At 40.2% G+C, this 20,816-nt stretch overlaps 1 protein-coding gene across 2 annotated transcripts in view; it reads right to left on the bottom strand.

The window, feature by feature from the left end:
• UGGT1 (UDP-glucose glycoprotein glucosyltransferase 1) overlaps window positions 1-20,816 on the bottom strand; it is a 120,012-nt gene that overhangs the window by 36,959 nt on the left and 62,237 nt on the right. For both annotated transcript variants that reach the window (XM_079923495.1, XM_079923494.1), the window contains exons 19-23: window positions 7,440-7,560; window positions 3,869-3,967; window positions 2,937-2,960; window positions 2,331-2,425; window positions 206-412 (exon numbers count right to left, since the gene is read on the bottom strand). In XM_079923495.1, coding sequence (XP_079779621.1) covers window positions 206-412; window positions 2,331-2,425; window positions 2,937-2,960; window positions 3,869-3,967; window positions 7,440-7,560 — 546 coding nt within the window. The remainder of the gene's footprint in view (window positions 1-205; window positions 413-2,330; window positions 2,426-2,936; window positions 2,961-3,868; window positions 3,968-7,439; window positions 7,561-20,816) is intronic.

Consider the following 20,816-nt stretch of genomic DNA (forward strand, 5'->3'; position numbering starts at 1 on the left):
GCCTAGCAAGTTTAAAAGTAATAAGGGGAATATGGCAGAATTGTTATTTCTTGGTAAGACCCTTCCAATTAAAAAAAAAAAATCATCTGAGCTCAGAACTAAAATCACAAATCCTGATCATCAACAGGAACAGGACACATCAGCCCATGGGAATGGACTTCTGAAATAACAATACAAGGCAGCCTCGTGCCACACACAGACTTACGCCAACGGAGAACTCCCCAATGTCAGCTCCTGCAGCCAGCGCCTCTGCAGTCTCCTCCTTGGCCATTTTTGTGATGAAGTTCTTAGCAGAGTTGGAGGTCTGTGTTTGGAGAGCTGCCCAGATTGCTCTGGAGACCTGAGTTTTCTCATAACTTATATCTTCGCTAGGATTATTGATCATGCTTACTCTAACATTGTTACTGGATTTCTATTTACAAAAAGGGAAATAAGAGTTATATGATAGATGCCTTGAATTTAAAAAGCAGCATTAACATCAGTCATATCCCATAAGTAGCAAGTAACACTTAAGTCTTTGGTAGTTCTCCTCTGCATACAGAGTAAAATTAAAATGCTATAATCAGGCATTCAAACCCCTGCATGAACTGGCCCCCAGCCTACGTTTCCAACTTCATTTCTTACCATCCCTGTAAATACAGCATACATTACAGACCATCAGAGTCCTGTATTCCCCCAACACATTTTGCATTCTTCTAATGCATGTTATGCCTCACATTGGTATGTGAACCCCAGCTACACCCATCTTCATTTCCTTAAGTCCCACCCTCTTGAAGGGCTCTGCTCAGACCCTTCATTCACATGGCCTTTCCAGTTCTACTAAAAATTAATCTCTTCTTGGGTCAAGAGTCAAGAATCCATGTGGGAGAAGATATCTGGGGCCCACAAAACCAAAAAAGGGCCATGAGCAACATAAATTCATACTTATGTGTATCTAAAAACATGTACAAGAGTATTCACTGCAGCATTCTTCTAGCCCCAATCTAAAAACAACCCAATTGTCCATCAAACAGACTAAACAAACAAAACTTTGTGGTACAGCCATATGACACAATACTGCACAATGAAAAAGAACTAACTACCACTACCTGTAATAACAGGGGTAAATCTCCAAAATGTTGAGTAAAGAAACCAAACACAAACAAGCACGTATTATAAGAGTCCATTTAACTAAAGTAAAAAGCAGGCAAACCTAGGATGTGAGAAGAGGGACGGGGAGGGCTAGTGATGCGGCCACAAGCAGGGGCGTGCTTTTAGGACTTCGGTAATTGTTTCTGTACCTGCGTGGTGGTCACATGGGTGTGTTGACTCTGTGACACTACATCCTATTGATTTGTGCATGTCTTTTGAACCTATATTTTACTTCAATTACTCCCTCCCTGTTCTCCCACTTTTCACCACTTGAGCATTTGTCAGTTTGAGTTAGAGTGCATTATACGTGTATCGTCCTTCGCCTGGACTACTCCTGATACAACTGACCGCACCATCCAGTCTGTTCCCTTAGACAATAAAGGCACTCAGCACATCAGTGAAGCTGAAATCACCTGGATATTTCAGTAAGCCTCCTTGGGACACAGAGTGGCAAGGGGACACAGGAGGGGTGTGAAACTTGGATGAAGATCCAATCTGAAACCGCTCAGGAAAAGGAAATGTAACATCTCTCTCTCTGACGATGACAATCTCTAGAAGGGTTGATTATTTTTCAACCGTTCACCACTGCCCATTCACTCCACTTCTACAGTTTATATGCTGCACAACTTTCAGACGACCCATATGTGCATCCCTCTGCATGCCTACACCTACTTTTATTACACACGTGCTAATGTGCCTCTGTGGTATTTCTCCCATATCTGGACCTCTCTCAATATAAGGACCCTGTCTCTCCCATACAATATACAACACAAACTTTGCAGCATCTGCAGCAAGAACATGAACAGTCATACAATAAAAACTTGTCTATGATGACGATCTTATTATTTTTTCCTCTAAAAGAATCTATTCCTGGGACTTCCCTGGTGGTCCAGTGGTTAGGACTCTGTGCTTCCACTGCAGGGAGCCCGGGTTCAATCCCTGGTCAGGTAACTAAGATCCTGCCAGTTGCACAGCACAGCCGGAAAAAAAAAAATCTATTCCCTTACATAAAGCCAGAATATTGCAGTCTTCTCTGTTTTCTCACTAGCTGCCAGACCTCTGAAAAAACAATGCTTCTTTCCCTCAAGCACCAAAAAGCAGGATCCAGCCTCCCCACCAGAACATTATCAGCACACATACGCCCATGAAGATAACTGCAGCCTCAAACAAAGATACGGAATGAAGCCGTAGATACTTGCCTGATGTTTAATAGCATCATACAATAATTGCCTTCCAGGAGGGCTATCAAAATCCCCAACAATCCAAAAAGTTACTGGCCTAATAAAAGAATCATCTGTAGAAGAACAAAAACAACATATTGAGTGGGAGGGGAAAAAGCACATCCTATGTTTCAATATTGCTATTAAGCCAAGTAATTTCTGAAAACCATGCAAAAACTAAGAAAATGACAAGTTTAATAAGGATACAAAGCAAAAGTTTTGAAACTCTGATACTAGAATGAAAGCAGGGTAACCTTCCATGCGGCTTAGTTAAAAACTAAGAACATGCACTTATTAGTTCTATTTTGATTTGGGAATCTGTTAGCATGTAAAATGAAAGAGTCTTTGAACGTGTGGATAACATATTATAGTCTTTAATCATATTCGTTTATTAACTTTCTAAAATATAATTCTTGGCAAACATTTATACACAGAATTTATCTGCATTGATAAATTATCTGTTACCCACACGTTACAGAAACATCCCAATAAAGTGTCAATAAATTCTGAATTACAGTGGTGCCTGAAACCACATAAGATAATTAGTTAACAAAAGGAATAGAACATTCTGAAATTTAAAGTTACCATAGATTTCCTTGGAGGACATTCCTGGACAAAAGTAAAGGAAAAAGAGTAGAAGAAAAGAAAATGTCATTTCTCTAATTAATGCCAACTGTAAGAGTCAAATTTTAAATAATGCCCAACATCACCTATGCTTCTTTTCGCTCCTTAGTCCCATTAGGGTTACAGCACTGTTCCAAGACCCCTCAGAACCAATTTCTTTGAGGAAACAAATGGAGCAATTGCCTGTATTTAAACATATATCTGGGAAACCAGAAATTCTCTCTGGGAGAAGACCACAGTAGATAAAAATAGCTGCCTTAGGGACTTCCCTGGCGGTCCAGTGGTTAAGACTCTGCGCTCCCAATGCAGGGGGCACGGGTTTGATCCCTGGTCAGGGAACTAAGACCCCACATGCCACATGGTACAGCCAAAAAAAAAAAAAAAAAGCTGCCTTACGTGACAGTCAGTGCTCTGAAAGGGTAATAAGTGTGACCAGAGGGGAGAAGCACCCGTCTGCCGTTAAGAGGATATCATTTTACACAATTTTAATCTGAATAAATAACTCTGCATCAAAATCAGTTTAAAAACGTGCACAAGGATTTCTTGTACCAAGCTGATCTTACAAATGCTAAAAACAATTAACCCAATATTGTCATTGAAGAGACAAGTCAAACCAATTTTCAATCCGTTAACCCATTTTTACATCATAATTCTTTTTCCATTTTGAACCATGAAAAAATTTTTCTTTTTACCTTTAATGTCTATATAAAATTTATAAAGACAACATCTGAATTTTCAAATATATATAAAAAATTAAATTTTAAACAGATATCTTCTAGACTCAAATAATTATACAAAGTAATAAAAGAAATTATGGAATCTCTTTTCCAACAGACACTAAAAAAAACAAAGGAGAAACAAGTTGAATCCAAGGTAAGCCTAAAATGTATTACCTTTCTTGGTCAGATAATTCATACTATTGGCTATAGCAGCAGTCTTGCCTTGGGAATCCAAGACGGTAAATCTAGCATAATCATCCACAAAAAAGTTATCTGAAAGAAAAATTAAAGTAGATTTATAATTAATATGCCTAAATTCAATCTAATGTTAATATTCAATTGATAATCTCATTTGACCATAATACACATTTTAATAAAATGCATGAGCGAAATATATTGTTTCAAGTTTATTGAACAAGTTCACAACATGACCCACCCCATTAATCACATTTTAAGACACAAACAGAAAATGTACACATCTCACACATAACTCTCAGATATGTGTTTGTCAGTTTGATGGTTTAAATTTATTCTATTCCCACTCTTTTCACTTTACACCTACAGCACGATCTTTTAAAGAGACACTCTTAACTTCATCTCTCCTTTCCATAGTCCATCCCCATAGTAAACTCTTCCCTATCCTATTTGGGGGTAAGAGGGGATGAATGGGAGAGAAAATATTAAAAAAAAACTCTTGTTTTAGTTATTTCACATCTACCAAAGTAACATTTTTAACCTTAACAGAAACAAAAGGTCATTTTCAGATATGTTTCTTTTCTGATTAGTGCCTATGGGCAATGCTCTTATTAATCATTTCCCCCTCAGATAACTCTTGCTAAAATTCCAGTTTCATCAAGTCATTCCCTTGCTCTCAATACTCTGTAATTTCTTCCTACCTACAAACTGGTCTCCAGCCTGGTATCATAAACCCCTTCTTTATCTCCAGCAATCTCCCCAGGCCTTTGCATTATTTACTCCCCAATACAAATGCCCCGTTTCTTGCAATGTCCTCCACCCTCCCATGTATTTGTCTGTCCACCCACTAACCCGTCTATCCTTTCACTCAACAAAGCACACCAAGGGCCTACTATCTGTTCAGTCAGTAGTCTAGCAAAGGTAAGCAATGGTAAATAAGACAGACACTGCCCATGACTTCATGTAGCAGAAGGGAGGAAGCACCACGGCCTTAAAACTGAGTTGCCAGACAGCAAAGGCCAAGAGCAGCATAGATGATGGAGCTATGACAACTGGGTTAGGAGGATGCCAGCTGCTCTTTCACTGGGAGCTCCAAAATGCTCACCAAGCAAACTGCATCCTTGCCACTGTGGAGTAGCATCATTTCACAGCTGAGGAATGTAACACTCAGTGGAGAACGATACCCAAACACAGAACTACTTTTATGGTCCTTATTCATGAGTACTGCAAAGGTAACTCTCTATAATTTAATTTAAAATGATGGAAACGACAAAAACTCAGGACAAAAATTCATAATACTGCTTGCCTTGCTCTACTAATACTTCTGGTAAAAGGCACTTTCTTACTACTTTCTTTTTCAAATATAAGCATACATGTGCATTTTTCCTCTGCCTATATTTAAACATTTTCTTCTGCCTGAAAGGAAAGGAATTTAGTTTCAAGTAGAATAGGGGTAGTTGCAATAAAGTAACAACCATAAACAGATCTATATATTCACTATATTCAACTACAACAACAAATACACTTGGTTTTGACTTCACCATTACACATATCCTTTCCTCCCCAGTGAGATTTCCTGAGCAAGTGGTAACTCTACTGTATTTCCAGCAGTTTGTTAAAGTGGCCTTAAGAGTCTCCAGGAAGGCAAAAGGAACAAATTGTACCTGGGCTTAACCTCTTAAAAAGGTATTCTTGGGCTTCCCTGGTGGCGCAGTGGTTGAGAGTCCGCCTGCCGATGGAGGGGACACAGGTTCATGCCCTGGTCCTGGAAGATCCCACATGCCGCGGAGCGGCTGGGCCCGTGAGCCATGGCTGCTGAGCCTGCGCGTCCGGAGCCTGTGCTCCGCAACGGGAGAGGCCACAACAGTGAGAGGCCCGCGTACCGCAAAAAAAAAAAAAAAAAAAAAAAAAAAGGTATTCTTGTGGGAACAACCTAAACACTCATCAACTGAGGCACAGATAAGCAAAGTGTGGCCTATCTATACAATGGAATATGAATCAGTCATAAAAAGGAATGAAGTCCTCCAGAACTGTCAGACAATGAAGTTATATTTATGTTTGTGATTTATGATATTTATTATCTGAAAAAAAGAAAAAGGAATGAAGTTCTGAGACAGGCTACGACATGGATGAACCTTAAAAACTTTATGCTAAGTCAAAGAAGCCAGTCACAAAAAACGTCCAATTATATGAAATAGCCAGAATAGAAAAATCCATAGAAACAGAAACTTAATTAGTGGTTGCTGAAGGACAGGAAAAGGGGGAAATGGAGAGTGACTACATCATTTCTTTTGGGGGGGATGATAATGTTCTAAAGTTAGTGTGATGCTCACACAACTTTGAGAGTATACTAAAAACTGTGCACTTTACAACTGTACACTTTGGAAGGTTGAGTTTTATGGCATGGACACCAGGGGTCACCAATCCCCGGGCCATGGACCAATACCGGTCCATGGCCTGTTAGGAGATGGGCTGCACAACAGGAGGTGAGTGGTGGGTGAGCCAGCGAAGCTTCATCTGTATTTACAGCCATTCCCCATCGCTCGCATTACCGCCTGAGTTCCGCCTCCTGTCAGATCAGTGGTGGCATTAGATTCTCATAGGAGCACAAACCCTACTGTGAACTGCGCACACGAGGGATCTAGGTAGCGCTCTCCTCATGAGAAACTAATGCTTGATGATCTGAGGTGGAACTGAGGCGGTGATGCTAGCGCTGGGGAGGGCTGCAAATACAGTATTATTAGCAGAGAGGTTTGACTTGCATGGAGACCATAAATCAACTGCTTGCAGACTCATATCGAAACCCTATCAGTGAGTGGCAAGTGACAATTAAGCTGCATCTGGTGGCAGGCTTTAAGTCAGAATCCGACACTTACTTTAGTCCATGCGTAGCCCAACCCACACCAAGCTCAGGGCTTCCACTGATTCTGCATTATGGTGAGTTGTATAATTATTTCATTATGTATTACAATGTAATAATAATAGAAATAAAGTGCATAATAAATGTAATGCACCTGAATCATCCCGAAACCACCCCCCACACACCCTCGGTCCATGGAAAAACTGTCTTCCATGAAACTGGTCCCTGGTGCCAAAAAGGTTGAGGACCGCTGATGTACACTATTTCTCAATGAAGCTTTATTTGTTAAAAAGGCATTCTTAAGTTCTCAGAGTATAGCTACCTGAGATATTTGTCGACGTTATCACTGACTGACTGCATAATGAGAAAGAAGATAGCTGCTTAAGAGCTTCAGGACTGTAAGAAAGTCAACAATCTAGGTCCACTCTTACCATCTAATGCCTACATTTAGTTGGCATTTAAAAGGCACTGAATATCTTTCAAAGTTTACAAAGATTTATCCAGGAAGAATTTCTCTCCTTTTGGAGGAAACTCTTGTGAATTTAGAAGCTCATATAATGAACTCAAGGTGAAGGAAACTGTGTCACAACCTTGGGTTATCAGAAATTCTGAACATTACAATCCAATAAATGCAAAGATTCTGAAAGACAAATCAAAGAGGCCCCAAATTGTTCCCGAAATACTCCTTACTTGTTGCTGTTAAATCCAGGTATTCTCGCTCAGCTGTCAAAATCCTAGAGTTGATTCGGGGAACAACATTTGGCTGATTCATGATGTATTCTACCACATCTTGATCATGGGACAGTTCACCCTAGAGGAAAAAAAAAAAGAAAACAGGGTGTGGGTGAGATGCACGTTAAACAAATATGATCAATAATAATTTATTAGGACCTAAAAAATCATTAACTTTATAGTATCTTCTTATGTACTGATAATAGCTAAAAATAGAAGTTACCACGTTATAGGGTCCTGTCAGTGCCAAGCAAGGTACAGTATGTACGGTATCTCTAATCCATTCAACAATGTGAGGAAGATGTGGTATCTATTTAAGAAAGGTTATGAAGAACCTAGGGGTAAGACAGGTATAAAGACACAGACCTACTAGAGAATGGACTTGAGGATATGGGGAGGGGGAAGGGTAAGCCGTGACAAAGCGAGAGAGGCATGGACATATATACACTACCAAATGTAAAATAGCTAGCTAGTGGGAAGCAGCCGCATAGCACAGGGAGATCAGCTCGGTGCTTTGTGACCACCTAGAGGGGTGGGATAGGGAGGGTGGGAGGGAGGGAGACGCAAGAGGGAAGAGATACGGGAACATATGTATATGTATAACTGATTCACTTTGTTATAAAAAAAAAAGAAAGCTTAAATAACTTACTCAAAGTCACAGAGCTAATGAGAAGTGAATATGAAATGCAAACCCATGTTTATTTGATCTCACCACAGCAACAAACAAGCTCTAGAAATTAGTTGAAGAGTTAATACAAGCAAAAATCCATCCTGAGATCTACTCAGTTAGCGTCTCTCTAAAGAAGAAAGCCAAATTAATTCTCTCAGGCGTTAATATACTTAAAAAAAAAAAATCACCCCAAGCCTTTTTCAATCTCAGGCATTTCAATCTCAAGTAATCCTACATTTCCAGAGTCACAATTACACTGGGGGAGAAGAAATCATTAACTAAAGAATTAATTAAAGAATCATTAATTCTTCCCTTTATACTTCTCATATTATAGAAATACTTGTACTGCATGAGGGTGATCTAATGTAAACGGCTGTGGAAACTTGCAAGTTTTTCACACTTAATATATTTCATACAAAACCATATTTCAACATGATTTTCAGGGGGAATAGATGTGAATCAAATATACACAATCGAGTCTTAAATATTCCACTCAGGCATCTTCTGTGGCTACTTATCTCAAGAGCAATAACTCACAAATTCTCAAACTATAAGCCAATAATGAGCATATGTGCCAACCGCATAATTCAAAAGACTTACAAAGGTAATCGATGACTTGCTATAGATGTAAGCTCATGTATAAAACTTTGGTCTCTATTATAAGCCTGAACTGATTCCAATAAAAAGCCTAACTCAAGGAGGCAATCTGGCAAATCTATCAAAATTTTACATGTACATACCTTCTAATGCAGCTCACCTACACACACATACACACGCACACACAGTGGTTGTTTCCAGAAACAAAAGATGAATGGCAGGGGAACAGGAATGAATAAATGACAGTTTCTCTTCATTTATACCTCTATACACATTTTGAATCTCACACTATCTGCATATCATATGCTTTTATATATAGTGAATTTAGTGCAAAATTTTAAATGTACATTATTACCCTTTGACACAGTTCCAATAATTGGTATTTCTCAAAAAATTACAAAGTACAAAGATATACATATTAGAACATTCACTGACCATTATTTACAAAAGTGTACATCTACAAGCAACGTCCAACATTAAGGGATAAAATAAATGATTATTCATTCTTAAAAAGGAATAGCAGCAATTTAAAAGTTTTAAGACAGAGTTATGTTCAGAAATGCAGTGCTAAGATATATTCAATTAGAAAAGTAAGCTAAAAAGCTGAAAAATGCACATATAGATATATATAAATCAATATACAGAGACACACAAATATTTCTCTAGGGATGAGGGTAAGAACTTTCATTTTTACGTTATATAATTGAGTATTTCCCAAATTTAGTATTTTCTAAATATGTGTGGAAGCACATATAACTTTTGTCATAATATTTAAATTCTTATCTAGCCAAACCCATTCATTTCATGTTTCATTCCTGGAGCTCCATGAAGAACAAATTCCTTAACGAAACTACTGGGACCTATTCTTATTCATGAGGAGACATGCAACCGAATTCGGCCAATATTTTTTTGTGTGTGTCTAAATGCATTAACAGTCAGCACAAGAAATAGCTTCTTTCAAAAATACTGCTTGTTTTTTTTTTTTTATACAAATGATGCTGGGAAAACTGGACATCCACATGCAAAAGAATAAAGTGAGACCATTACCTCACAGCACACACAAAAACTAACTCAAAGTATACCAAAGACATCAACATAAGAGCTAAACCATGAAACTTTTAGAAGAAAACATTAGGGAAAATCTTCATGACACTGAATTTGACTATGATTTTTATGATATGACACCAAAATCACAGGCAACAAAAAGAAAAAAGAGGTAAATAGGACTTCATCAAAAACTAATTTTAATACTTTAAAATTAATATTTAAAATATTATGACAAAAGTTATTTGTGCTTCTACACATATTTAGAAAATACTGAACTTTGTATATATAAATTGTATAAAGTAAAAATGAAAATTCTTCCCCTCATTCCAATCTCTAGAGAAATATTTCTGTGGTCTCCATGTACACTGATTTTTTTTTTTTAATTTTTTGGCCACTCCATGCAGCATGCGGGATCTTAGTTCCCTGACCAAGGATCAAACCCACGCCCCCTGCAGTGGAAGCTCAGAGTCTTATCCACTGGACCGCCAGAGAAGTCCCATATTGATTTATACATAGGTATATGTGCATTTTTCAGCCTACCTTTCCAGTTGAATATACCTTAGCTCTGCATTTCTGAACATAACAACTCTATTCAATACTTTTAGAATGCTGCATAATATTCCTTTTTACAAATGAACAGTAACATTTATTTCATCCTCTAATGTTGGACGTTACTTGTAGAAACTTTCGTGAATCAAAGGACACCATCAAGAAAGTGAAAAGAGAACTGACAGAATGGAAGAAAATGTTTGCAAATCATATGTCTGATAAGGGATAAATATCCAAAATATATAAAGAACTCCTACACTTCAACATCAATTTAAAAAAAAACCCATTTTGAAAATGGGCAAAGGACCCAAACAGACATTTCTCCAAAGAAGATATACAAATGGCTAATAAGCACCTGAAAAGATGTTCAGTCTCATTAGTCCTTAGGGAAATGCAAATCAAAACCATAATGGGATACCACTTCACACCAACCAGAATGGCTATAATCAAAATGACAGAAACTAAGAGGTGTTGGTGAGGACGTGCTATGGAAAACAGTTTGGTGGTTCCTCAAAATGTTAAACACAAAATTACTGTATGATCCAGCAATTCCACTTCCAGGTATATATCAAAAAGAATTGAAAGCAAGGACTTGCAGATAATTGTACAATTGTATAATTGAACTAAATGTTCATAGCAGCATTATTCACAATAGCCAAAAGGGGGAAACAACCCAAATGTCCATCAGCATTTGAATGAATAAACCAAATGTGGTATATACATCATTTAATCTTAACAGGAAGGAAATTCTGATACATGCTGCAACATGTATGAACCTTAAAATAAGCAAAACACAAAAGTGACAAACACTGTATGATGCCACTTACATGAAATACCTGGAATAGGCAAACGCATAGACACAGAAAGTAGAATACTGGAATCGCAGTAGGAAAAGTTACCTTTATGACATTTAACTTGCCCTATTACTATCTACTTGTCCCCAGCTATGCAGGAGCCTTGAAAACCAACAGCCCTGCAATAAAGGTGAAAACCAGCAGACTAGGAAAGTCTAGCATTCTCTTTATTTGAGCGGAATCAGACCCTACTTGGTGCCAAGTGTCTTTTTCCTGGAGGTGTTTGTCAAAAACAATCAGGAGTAACTGTTTAATGTCTCAGTTGTTTGAGTGGTGACAGCAGTTGGGTTAACATAAAGCTGGCTAAAAGGAACAGAAGAAAAAGCTAGGGAATGAGATGTCTATGAGGGATTTTGAAAAGTCCTCACATTCCTTGGAATCTAAAAGGCCATGTGCATGGTGGCCAGGGGTGTGTACACGCCCAGGAAAAATCTTTGAAGGCCCTAAACTCTTGGCCCTAACTAACCTTGACACTCGAGCAAGCAAGAGCTGAAGAGGCTAAGGCAGAGTTGTAAACCGCCTGGCTGAGAGCCGAAGTTACACTCCAGCATGTACACAGGCACACCTGGGAAAAACTGGGAGACTTTCTTGGATTCATGCATTTAAGAAAATCTCTGTTTATTCATTAGTCGACCAATAAGCTAACAGAGACTTAAGAGGCTACATGCGATAAAGAATACAGACTTTAAAGAATCAATACAGTAAACTCACTAAACAAACAACAGCTGCAACAACAAACCTTGGTAGGGCAAAGACTCTGATTTATGAAGGTGTCACATTGCATTAATTAAAACGTCCAGTTATCAACAAATTTTAAAGACATGCAAAGAAACAAAAGTGTGACCCATAATCAGGAAAAGCAGCAGTTGGTATATACTGTTACCGAGAGAGTACAAGCATTAATCCACAAAGTTTTAAAATCAGCTATTTAAATATATTCAAAGAACTAAAGGAAATTCTATCTAGCAAACTAAAGGTAAGTTTGAGACTTGAGTCTCACCAAATAGATAATATCAATAAAAAGAAAAATTATGGAAAACACCAAATAGAAAAGCTGGAGTTAAAAAATATAATAACTGAAATGAAATATTCACTAGAAGGACTCAGCAGAATATTTCAGTAAAAAGAATCAGTGAACTTTAAGATACAACAAATGAGATTATACAGTGTAAGGAACAGAAAGAAAGAAACCTGTGGGACAGTAAACAGTATCAGTATATGTATACATCAAGAAGGAGGAGAGGGAGCTTCCCTGGTGGCACAGTGGTTGAGAGTCCGCCTGCCAATGCTGGGGACACGGGTTCGTGCCCCGGTCCGGGAAGATCCCCACATGCCGCGGAGCAGCTGGGCCCGTGAGCCATGGCCGCTGAGCCTGCGCGTCTGGAGCCTGTGCTCCGCAATGGGAGAGGCCACAACAGTGAGAGGCCCGCGTACCGCAAAAAAAAAAAAAAAGAAGGAGGAGAGGGAAAGAAAGGACAGTGTGTAATAAAGAATTTGGCTAGCTCCCTGTTTCCAGGGAGGTAACCTCTGAATCCTGAAATTTCCTGAATGATAGGAGTGGTGTCTGTTATTTATGCAGGGCCCCTCAGACCACACCTGACAGTTTATACTAAAGAGGTGATTCGGGGTGGTGGGCCCTCAGGTAGTTTATGCTAACAAGATGACTCAGAATGCAGGCTGCCTAGGCCAGAAAGACAAATCATGTGTTTAGAGGATTGGTGTTTTGAGCAGCAAGACCTCCAGAAACAGGAGGGGGGGCTAGAGACTGAGTTTAGTCACATGGCCAATGATTCAATCAATAGTGGCTATGCAGGGATGTCCCTGGTGGCTCAGTGGTTAAGAATCCACCTGCCAATGCAGGGGACATGGGTTCGATCCCTGGTCCGGGAAGATCCCACATGCCGGAGAGCAACTAAGCCCGTGCGCCACAACTACTGAGCCTGGGCTCTAGAGGCTGTGAACCACAACTACTGAGCTCGTGTGCCACAACTACTGAAGCCCACTCGCCTAGAGCCCGTGTTTCGCAACAAGAGAAGCCACTGAAATGAGAAGACCATGCACCGCGACAAAGAGTAGGCCCCACTCGCCACAACTAGAGAAAGCCTGTGTGCAGCAACAAAGACCCAATGCAGCCAAGAAAAAAAAAAAGAATCCACCTGCCAATTCAGGGGACATGGGTTTGAGCCCTGGCCCGGGAAGATCCCAAGTGCCGTGGAACAACTAAGCCCGTGTGCCACAACTACTGAGCCTGCGCTCTAGAGCCTGCAAGCCACAACTACTGAGCCCACATGCTGCAACTACTGAAGCCTGTGCACCTACAGCCTATGCTCCACAACGAGAGAAGCCACCGCAATGAGAAGCCCGTGCACCGCAACGAAGAGTAGCCCCTGCTCACTGCAACTAGAGAAAGCCCGTGCACAGCAACGAAGACCCAACGCAGCCAAAAACTTTAAAATTATACATATATATATACATATATATAGTGGCTATGAAATGAAGCCCCAATAAAAACTCTGGACACCAAAACTTGGCTGAACTTCCCTGGCTGGCAACAAGCCACATGTTGTCACACATCAGTGAGCTGGGAGGATAATATATCCTGACTTCATAGGGAAAAGACACAGAATTCTTACATCTGGAACCTTCCCAAGCTTTGCTGTGTGCACCTTACTCTTTGGCTGGTTCTGATACATATTCTATTACTATAACAATGCTAATTGTAAAGACGGCACTGTCCTGAGTTCTGCAAGCCATTCTAGCAAATTATCAAAACGCCTGCATTTGTAGCCAGTCGATCATAAGTAACAGTGGCCTGAGGATCTCTGAACTTGGGGCTGGTGTCTAAAGTGAAGACAGCCTTGTGGAGAACTGTGTCCTTAATCTGTTAGGACTGTGGCCTAACTCTGAGTAGTGTGGTATAAGAAGTCATTACAGGCCAAAAGACTGTCAGAAGAAATAAAGGATATTCCCAGATTTGATGGAAAATGTGAATTCACATATCTAAGAAATGTAATGAGGGTATATCCATATAATGTATGTTTTTCAATCTCAGCACTATTGACATTTTGGACTAGATAACTCTTTGGAAAGGGAGGTGCTGTCCTGCTTCTTTGGAAGGGGGAGGGACTGATCTGAGCATTTTAGAGGTTTAGCAGCATCCCTGATTCCTGCCCGCTAGATGCCAGTAGCACCCTTCCCTTCCCCCAATTATGACAACCAAAATCGTCTCCGGACATTGACAAATGTGCCACCAAGTGGGGTAAAACTGTTCCTTCTTATTGAGACCCACTTGTGCGATGGAATACTACACAGCTGTCTTCAAAAACTGAGACTACTCTATGCACTCAATTAGAGAGACTCATAACATGCATTTTGTTAAGTGAAAAAAGCCAAGGTATAGAATAGTTAGGTAATTTGCTACCACTTTTAAATAAAGGTTGGGAAGGAGTAAATACTGTTAGCATACAGATACAAAAATGCTTTGGAAGAATTCAGAGGAAACTTAAGACAGCAATTACCTATTATTGGAAGGTGGGTAGATGAATGGCTACATACAGAGGGAGATTTTTAATTTTATTTTTTATGATGATTTAATAATCATGGGAATTTTTTAATAATTAAATACACTGATCAAAACTGACAAATCATTTCAGCCTTTCCATTAGCTCTGTCTTAATAATCATCACTTATAAGGGTGCCAGACCTTGATCTCCCTCTCAAGCTACTGAGAATCCTCAAGTGTACTGAGATTTTCTTTGCCTATACATTGGTTTGGGCTCCTGAAACATCTGTATAGTGAGTCATATTTTGATGTCTTGAAAAGTGGAAAACTAAGGGAGTGGAAATACTGTAGTTTGTTGTAAAACACAAACAAGCAAGAAAGAAATGTAAAGTACTATAAGTAAGAAAAACTCACGAGTTCCACACCTAGACATGCTCTTGTCATCTGAAAGATGACAGGATTTTCTATACAGAAAATGTTAAAGAATCCACAAAAAAACTCTTAGAGCTAATAAACAATATCAACATGGTTACAGCATATAAAATCAATATATAAAAATCAATTGCATTTCTATTCACTATCAATGAACTATCCAAAAACTAAATTAAGGAAACAACTACATTTACAACAGCATCAAAAAGAGTAAAATGTAAAATACTAAGGAATAAATTTAACAAAAGAAGTGTAAGACTTCTTCACTGAAAATGATAAAACATCATTAAAAGAAAGTAACAAGACCTAATAAATAGAAAAACATCCTGTGTTCATGGGTTAGAAGATTCAATATTATTAAGATGTCAATATTCCCCAAATTGATCAACAGTAATAAAACAAATAACCCAATTAAACACAGGCAAATAATCTGAACAGACACTTCTCCAAAGAGAAATAAATGGTCATAGGAAACAATGCTCAACATCATTCATGGTTGAGTAATGCAAATCAAAACCACAATGAGATACCACTTCACACCCACTAGGCTATAATCGAAGAGACAGACAATACCAACAACTGGTTAGAATTCAGAGAAAATGGAACCTGCATACATTGCTGAGAGGAAAGTATAAGGGTGCAGGTGCTTTGGAAAACAGTCTGGCAGTTCTGTTAAAAATGGAATTACTATTAAAAATAGAATAACTACACTCCTAAGTGTATACCCAAGACAACTGAGAACATATGTCTACATTAAAACTTTTACATGACTGCTTATAGCAGCAGCATTATTCATAGTAGCCAAAAAAGTGGCAATAACCTAAATATGAATGGATAAACAAACTGTGGTATATCCACTGGAGGAACTATTATTTGGCCATAAAAAAGGAATGGAGTACTGACACATGCTCCAATAAGGATAAACCTTGAAAACATTATGCTAAGTCAGAGAAATCAGTCACAAAAGACCATATATTATATGAATCCCTTTTTGTAAAATGTCCCAAACAGGCAAATCCATAGAGACTGAAAACAGATTCATGGGTGCCAGGGGGTGGGGTAGGGGAAAATGGGGAGTGATTGCTGCTGGGTGTCAGGTTTATTTTAGGGGTGAGCATAATGCTCTGAAATTAGACAGTGGTGACAGTTGCATAATTCTCTGTAAATACTAAAACCCACTGCATAGTCTACTTTAAAAGGCTGAGTTTTGGGGGTCTGGGAAGATGGCGGAAGAGTAAGACGCGGAGATCACCTTCCTCCCCACAGATACACCAGAAATACATCTACACGTGGAACAACTCCTACAGAACACCTACTGAAGGCTGGCAGAAGACCTCAGACCTCCCAAAAGGCAAGAAACTCCCCACGTACCTGGGTAGGGCAAAGGAAAAAGGAAAAAACAGAGACAAAAGAATAGGGACGGCACCTGCACTAGTGGGAGGGAGCTGTGAAGGAGGAAAAGTTTCCACACACTAGGAAGCCCCTTCGCGGGCGGAGACTTTGGGAGGCGGAGGGGGGAGCTTCGGGGCCGCGGAGGAGTGCACAGCAACAGGGGTGCGGAGGGCAAAGCGGGGAGATTCCCGCACAGAGGATCGGTGCCAACCGGCACTCACCAGCCCTAGAGGCTTGTCTGCTCACCCGCCGGGGCGGGCGGGGCTGGGAGCTGAGGCTCGGGCTTCGGTCGGAGCACAGGGAGGGGACTGGGGTTGGTGGCGTGAACATAGCCTGAAGGGGTTAGTGCACCACGGCTAGCCGGGAGGGAGTGCGGGGAAAAATCTGCACCTGCCGAAGAGGCAAGAGACTTTTTCTTCCCTCTTTGTTTCCTGGTGCGCGAGGAGAGGGGTTTAAGAGCGCTGCTTAAAGGAACTCCAGAGACAGGCGCGAGCCACGGCTAAAAGCGCGGACCCCAGAGACGGGCGCGAGCCGTGGCTAAAACCGCGGACCCCAGAGTCGGGCGCAAGCCATGGCTAAAAGCGCGTACCCCAAAGACGGGCGCGAGCTGCGGCTAAAAGCACAGACCCCAGGGACGGGCGGGAGACGCTAAGGCTGCTGCTGCCGCCACCAAGGGGCCTGTCTGCGAGCACAGGTCACTATCCACACCCCTCTTCCGCGGAGCCTGTGCAGCCCACCACTGCCAGGTTCTTGGGACCCAGGGACAACTTCCCCGGGAGAACGCACAGCAGGCCTCAGGCTGGTGCAAAGTCATGCTGGTCTCTGCCGCCGCAGGCCCGCCCCGCACGCAGTGCCCCTCCCTCCCCCCCGGCCTGAGTGCGCCAGAGCCCCCGAATCAGCGGCTCCTTTAACCCCGTCCTGTCAGAGCAAAAAACAGACGCCCTCCAGCGACCTACACGCAGAGGCAGGGCCAAATCCAAAGCTGAGCCCCTGTGAGCTGTGAGAACAAAGACGAGAAAGGGAAATCTCTCCCAGCAGCCGCAGGAGCAGCGGATTAAAGCTCCACAATCAACTTGATGTCCCCTGAATCTGTGGAATACATGAATGGACAACGAGTCATCCCAAAAGGAGGTGGACTTCGAGAGCAAGATCTATGATGTTTTCCCCTTTTCCTCTTTTTGTGAATGTGTATGCTTCTGTGTAAGATCTTGTCTGTATAGTTTTGCTTCCATCATTTATCCTAGGGCTCTATCCCTCCATGGGTTTTTTTTCTTAATAATTAATTTTAATAACTTTATTATACTTTACCTTCGTTCTTTCTTTCTTTCTTTCTTTCCTTCTTTCCTTCCTTCCTTCCTTCCCTCCTTTAGACAACGAATCATCCCAAATTGAGGAGTGGTCTCTGAGAGCAAGACTTACGATATTTTCCCCTTTACCTCTTTTTGTGACGGTGTATGTGTATGCTTCTGTGTAAGATTTTGTCTGTATAGCTTTGCTTCCAACATTTGTCCTAAGGTTCTATCCGTCCCTTTTTTTTTCCTAAATAATTATTTTTTAATTCAATAACTTTATTATACTTTATTTTACTGTATCTTCTTTCTGTCTTTTTTCCTTCCTTCCTTCCTTCCTTCCTTCCTCCCTCCCTCCCTCCTTTCTTTCCTTCTTGCCTTACCTTCTTTGCTTCTTTCTTTCCTTCCTTCCTTCCTTCCCTCCTTTCTTTCTTTCCTTCTTCATACTTCTACTAATTCTCTCTACTTTTTCTCCCTTTTATTCTGAGCCATGTGGATGAAAGGCTCTTGGTGCTCCAGCCAGGAGTCAGGGCTCTGCCTCTGAGGTGGGAGAGCCAACTTCAGGACTCTGGTCAACAAGAGACCTCCCAGCTCCACATAATATCAAACGGTGAAAATCTCCCAGAGACCTCCATCTTAACACCAGCACCCAGCTTCACTCAACGACCAGCAAGCTACAGCACTGGACAACCTATGCCAAACAACTAGCAAAACAGGAACACAACCCCACCCATTAGCAGAGAGGCTGCCTAAAATCATAATAAGGCCACAGATACCCCAAAACACACCACCAGACGTGAACCTGCCCACTAGAGAGACAAGATCCAGCCTCATCCACCAGAACACAGGCACTAGTCCCCTCCACCAGGAAGCCTACACAACCCACTGACCAAACCTTAGCCACTGGAGACAGACATCAAAAACAGCGGGAACTACGAACCTGCAGCCTGCAAAAAGGAGACCCCAAACACAGTAAGATAAGCAAAATGAAAAGACAGAAAAACACACAGTAGATAAAGGAGCAAGATAAAAATGCACCAGACCTAACAAATGAAGAGGAAATAGGCAGTCTACCTGAAAAAGAATTCAGAATAATGATAGTAAGGATGATCCAAAATCTTGGAAACAGAAAGGACAAAATGCAAGAAACAGTTAACAAGGACTTAGAAGAAATAAAGATGAAACAAGCAACAATGAACAACACAATAAATGAAATTAAAAGTACTCTAGATGGGATCAATAGCAGAATAACTGAGGCAGAAGAACAGATAAGTGACCTGGAAGATAAAATAGTGGAAATAACTAATGCAGAGCAGAATAAAGAAAAAAGAATGAAAAGAACTGAGGACAGTATCAGAGACCTCTGGGACAACATTAAATGCACCAACATTCGAATTATAGGGGTTCCAGAAGAAGAAGAGAAAAAGAAAGGGACTAAAAATATATTTGAAGACATTATAGTTGAAAACTTCCCTAATATGGGAAAGGAAATTGTTAATCAAGTCCAGGAAGCACAGAGCGTCCCATACAGGATAAATCCAAAGACAAATACGCGAAGACACATATTAATCAAATTGTCAAAAGTTAAATACAAAGAAAGCATATTAAAAGCAGCAAGGGAAAAACAACAAATAACACACAAGGGAATCCCCATAAGGTTAACAGCTGATCTCTCAGCAGAAACCCTACAAGCCAGAAGGGAGTGGCAGGACATACTGAAAGTGATGAAGGAGAAAAACCTGCAACCAAGACTACTCTACCCAGCAAGGATCTCATTCAGATTTGATGGAGAAATTAAAACCTTCACAGACAAGCAAAAGCTGAGAGAGTTCAGCACCACCAAACCAGCTTTACAACAAATGCTAAAGGAACTTCTATAGACAAGAAACACAAGAGAAGGAAAAGACCTATGAAAACGAACCGAAAACAATTTAGAAAATGGGAATAGAAACATACATATCGACAATTACCTTAAATGTAAATGGACTAAATGCTCCCACCAAAAGACACAGATTGGCTGAATGGATACAAAAACAAGACCCTTATATATGCTGTCTACAAGAGACCCACTTCAGACCTAGAGACACATACAGACTGAAAGTAAGGGGATGGAAAAAGATATTCCATGCAAATGGAAACCAAAAGAAAGCTGGAGTAGCAATTCTCATATCAGACAAAATAGACTTTAAAATAAGGACTATTAGAAGAGACAGAGAAGGACACTACATAATGATCAAGGGATCGATCCAAGAAGAAGATATAACAATTGTAAATATTTATGCACCCAACATAGGAGAACCTCAATACCTAAGGCAAATACTAACAGCCATAAAAGGGGAAATCGACAGTAACACATTCATAGTAGGGGACTTTAACACCCCACTTTCACCCACGGACAGATCATCCAAAATGAAAATAAATAAGGAAACACAAGCTTTAAATGATACATTAAACAAGATGGACTTAATTGATATTTATAGGACATTCCATCCAAAAAAAACAGAATACACATTTTTCACAAGTGCTCATGGAACATTCTCCAGGATAGGTCATATCTTGGGTCACAAATCAAGCCTTGGTAAATTTAAGAAAACTGAAATTGTATCAAGTATCTTTTCCGACCACAACGCCATGAGACTAGATATAAATTACAGGAAAAGATCTGTAAAAATTACAAACACATGGAGGCTAAACAATACACTACTTAATAATGAAGTGATCACTGAAGAAATCAAAGAGGAAATAAAAAAATGCCTAGAAACAAATGACAATGGAGACACGACGACCCAAAACCTATGGGATGCAGCAAAAGCAGTTCTAAGGGGGAAGTTTATAGCAATACAAGTCCACCTTAAGAAACAGGAAACATCTCGAATAAACAATCTAACCTTGCACCTCAAGCAATTAGAGAAAGAAGAACAAAAAAACCCCAAAGCTACCAGAAGGAAAGAAATCATAAAAATCAGATCAGAAATAAATGAAAAAGAAGTGAAGGAAACAATA

The sequence above is a fragment of the Stenella coeruleoalba genome, assembly GCF_951394435.1.
Source record: "Stenella coeruleoalba genome assembly, chromosome: 6".
Lineage (NCBI taxonomy): Eukaryota > Metazoa > Chordata > Mammalia > Artiodactyla > Delphinidae > Stenella > Stenella coeruleoalba.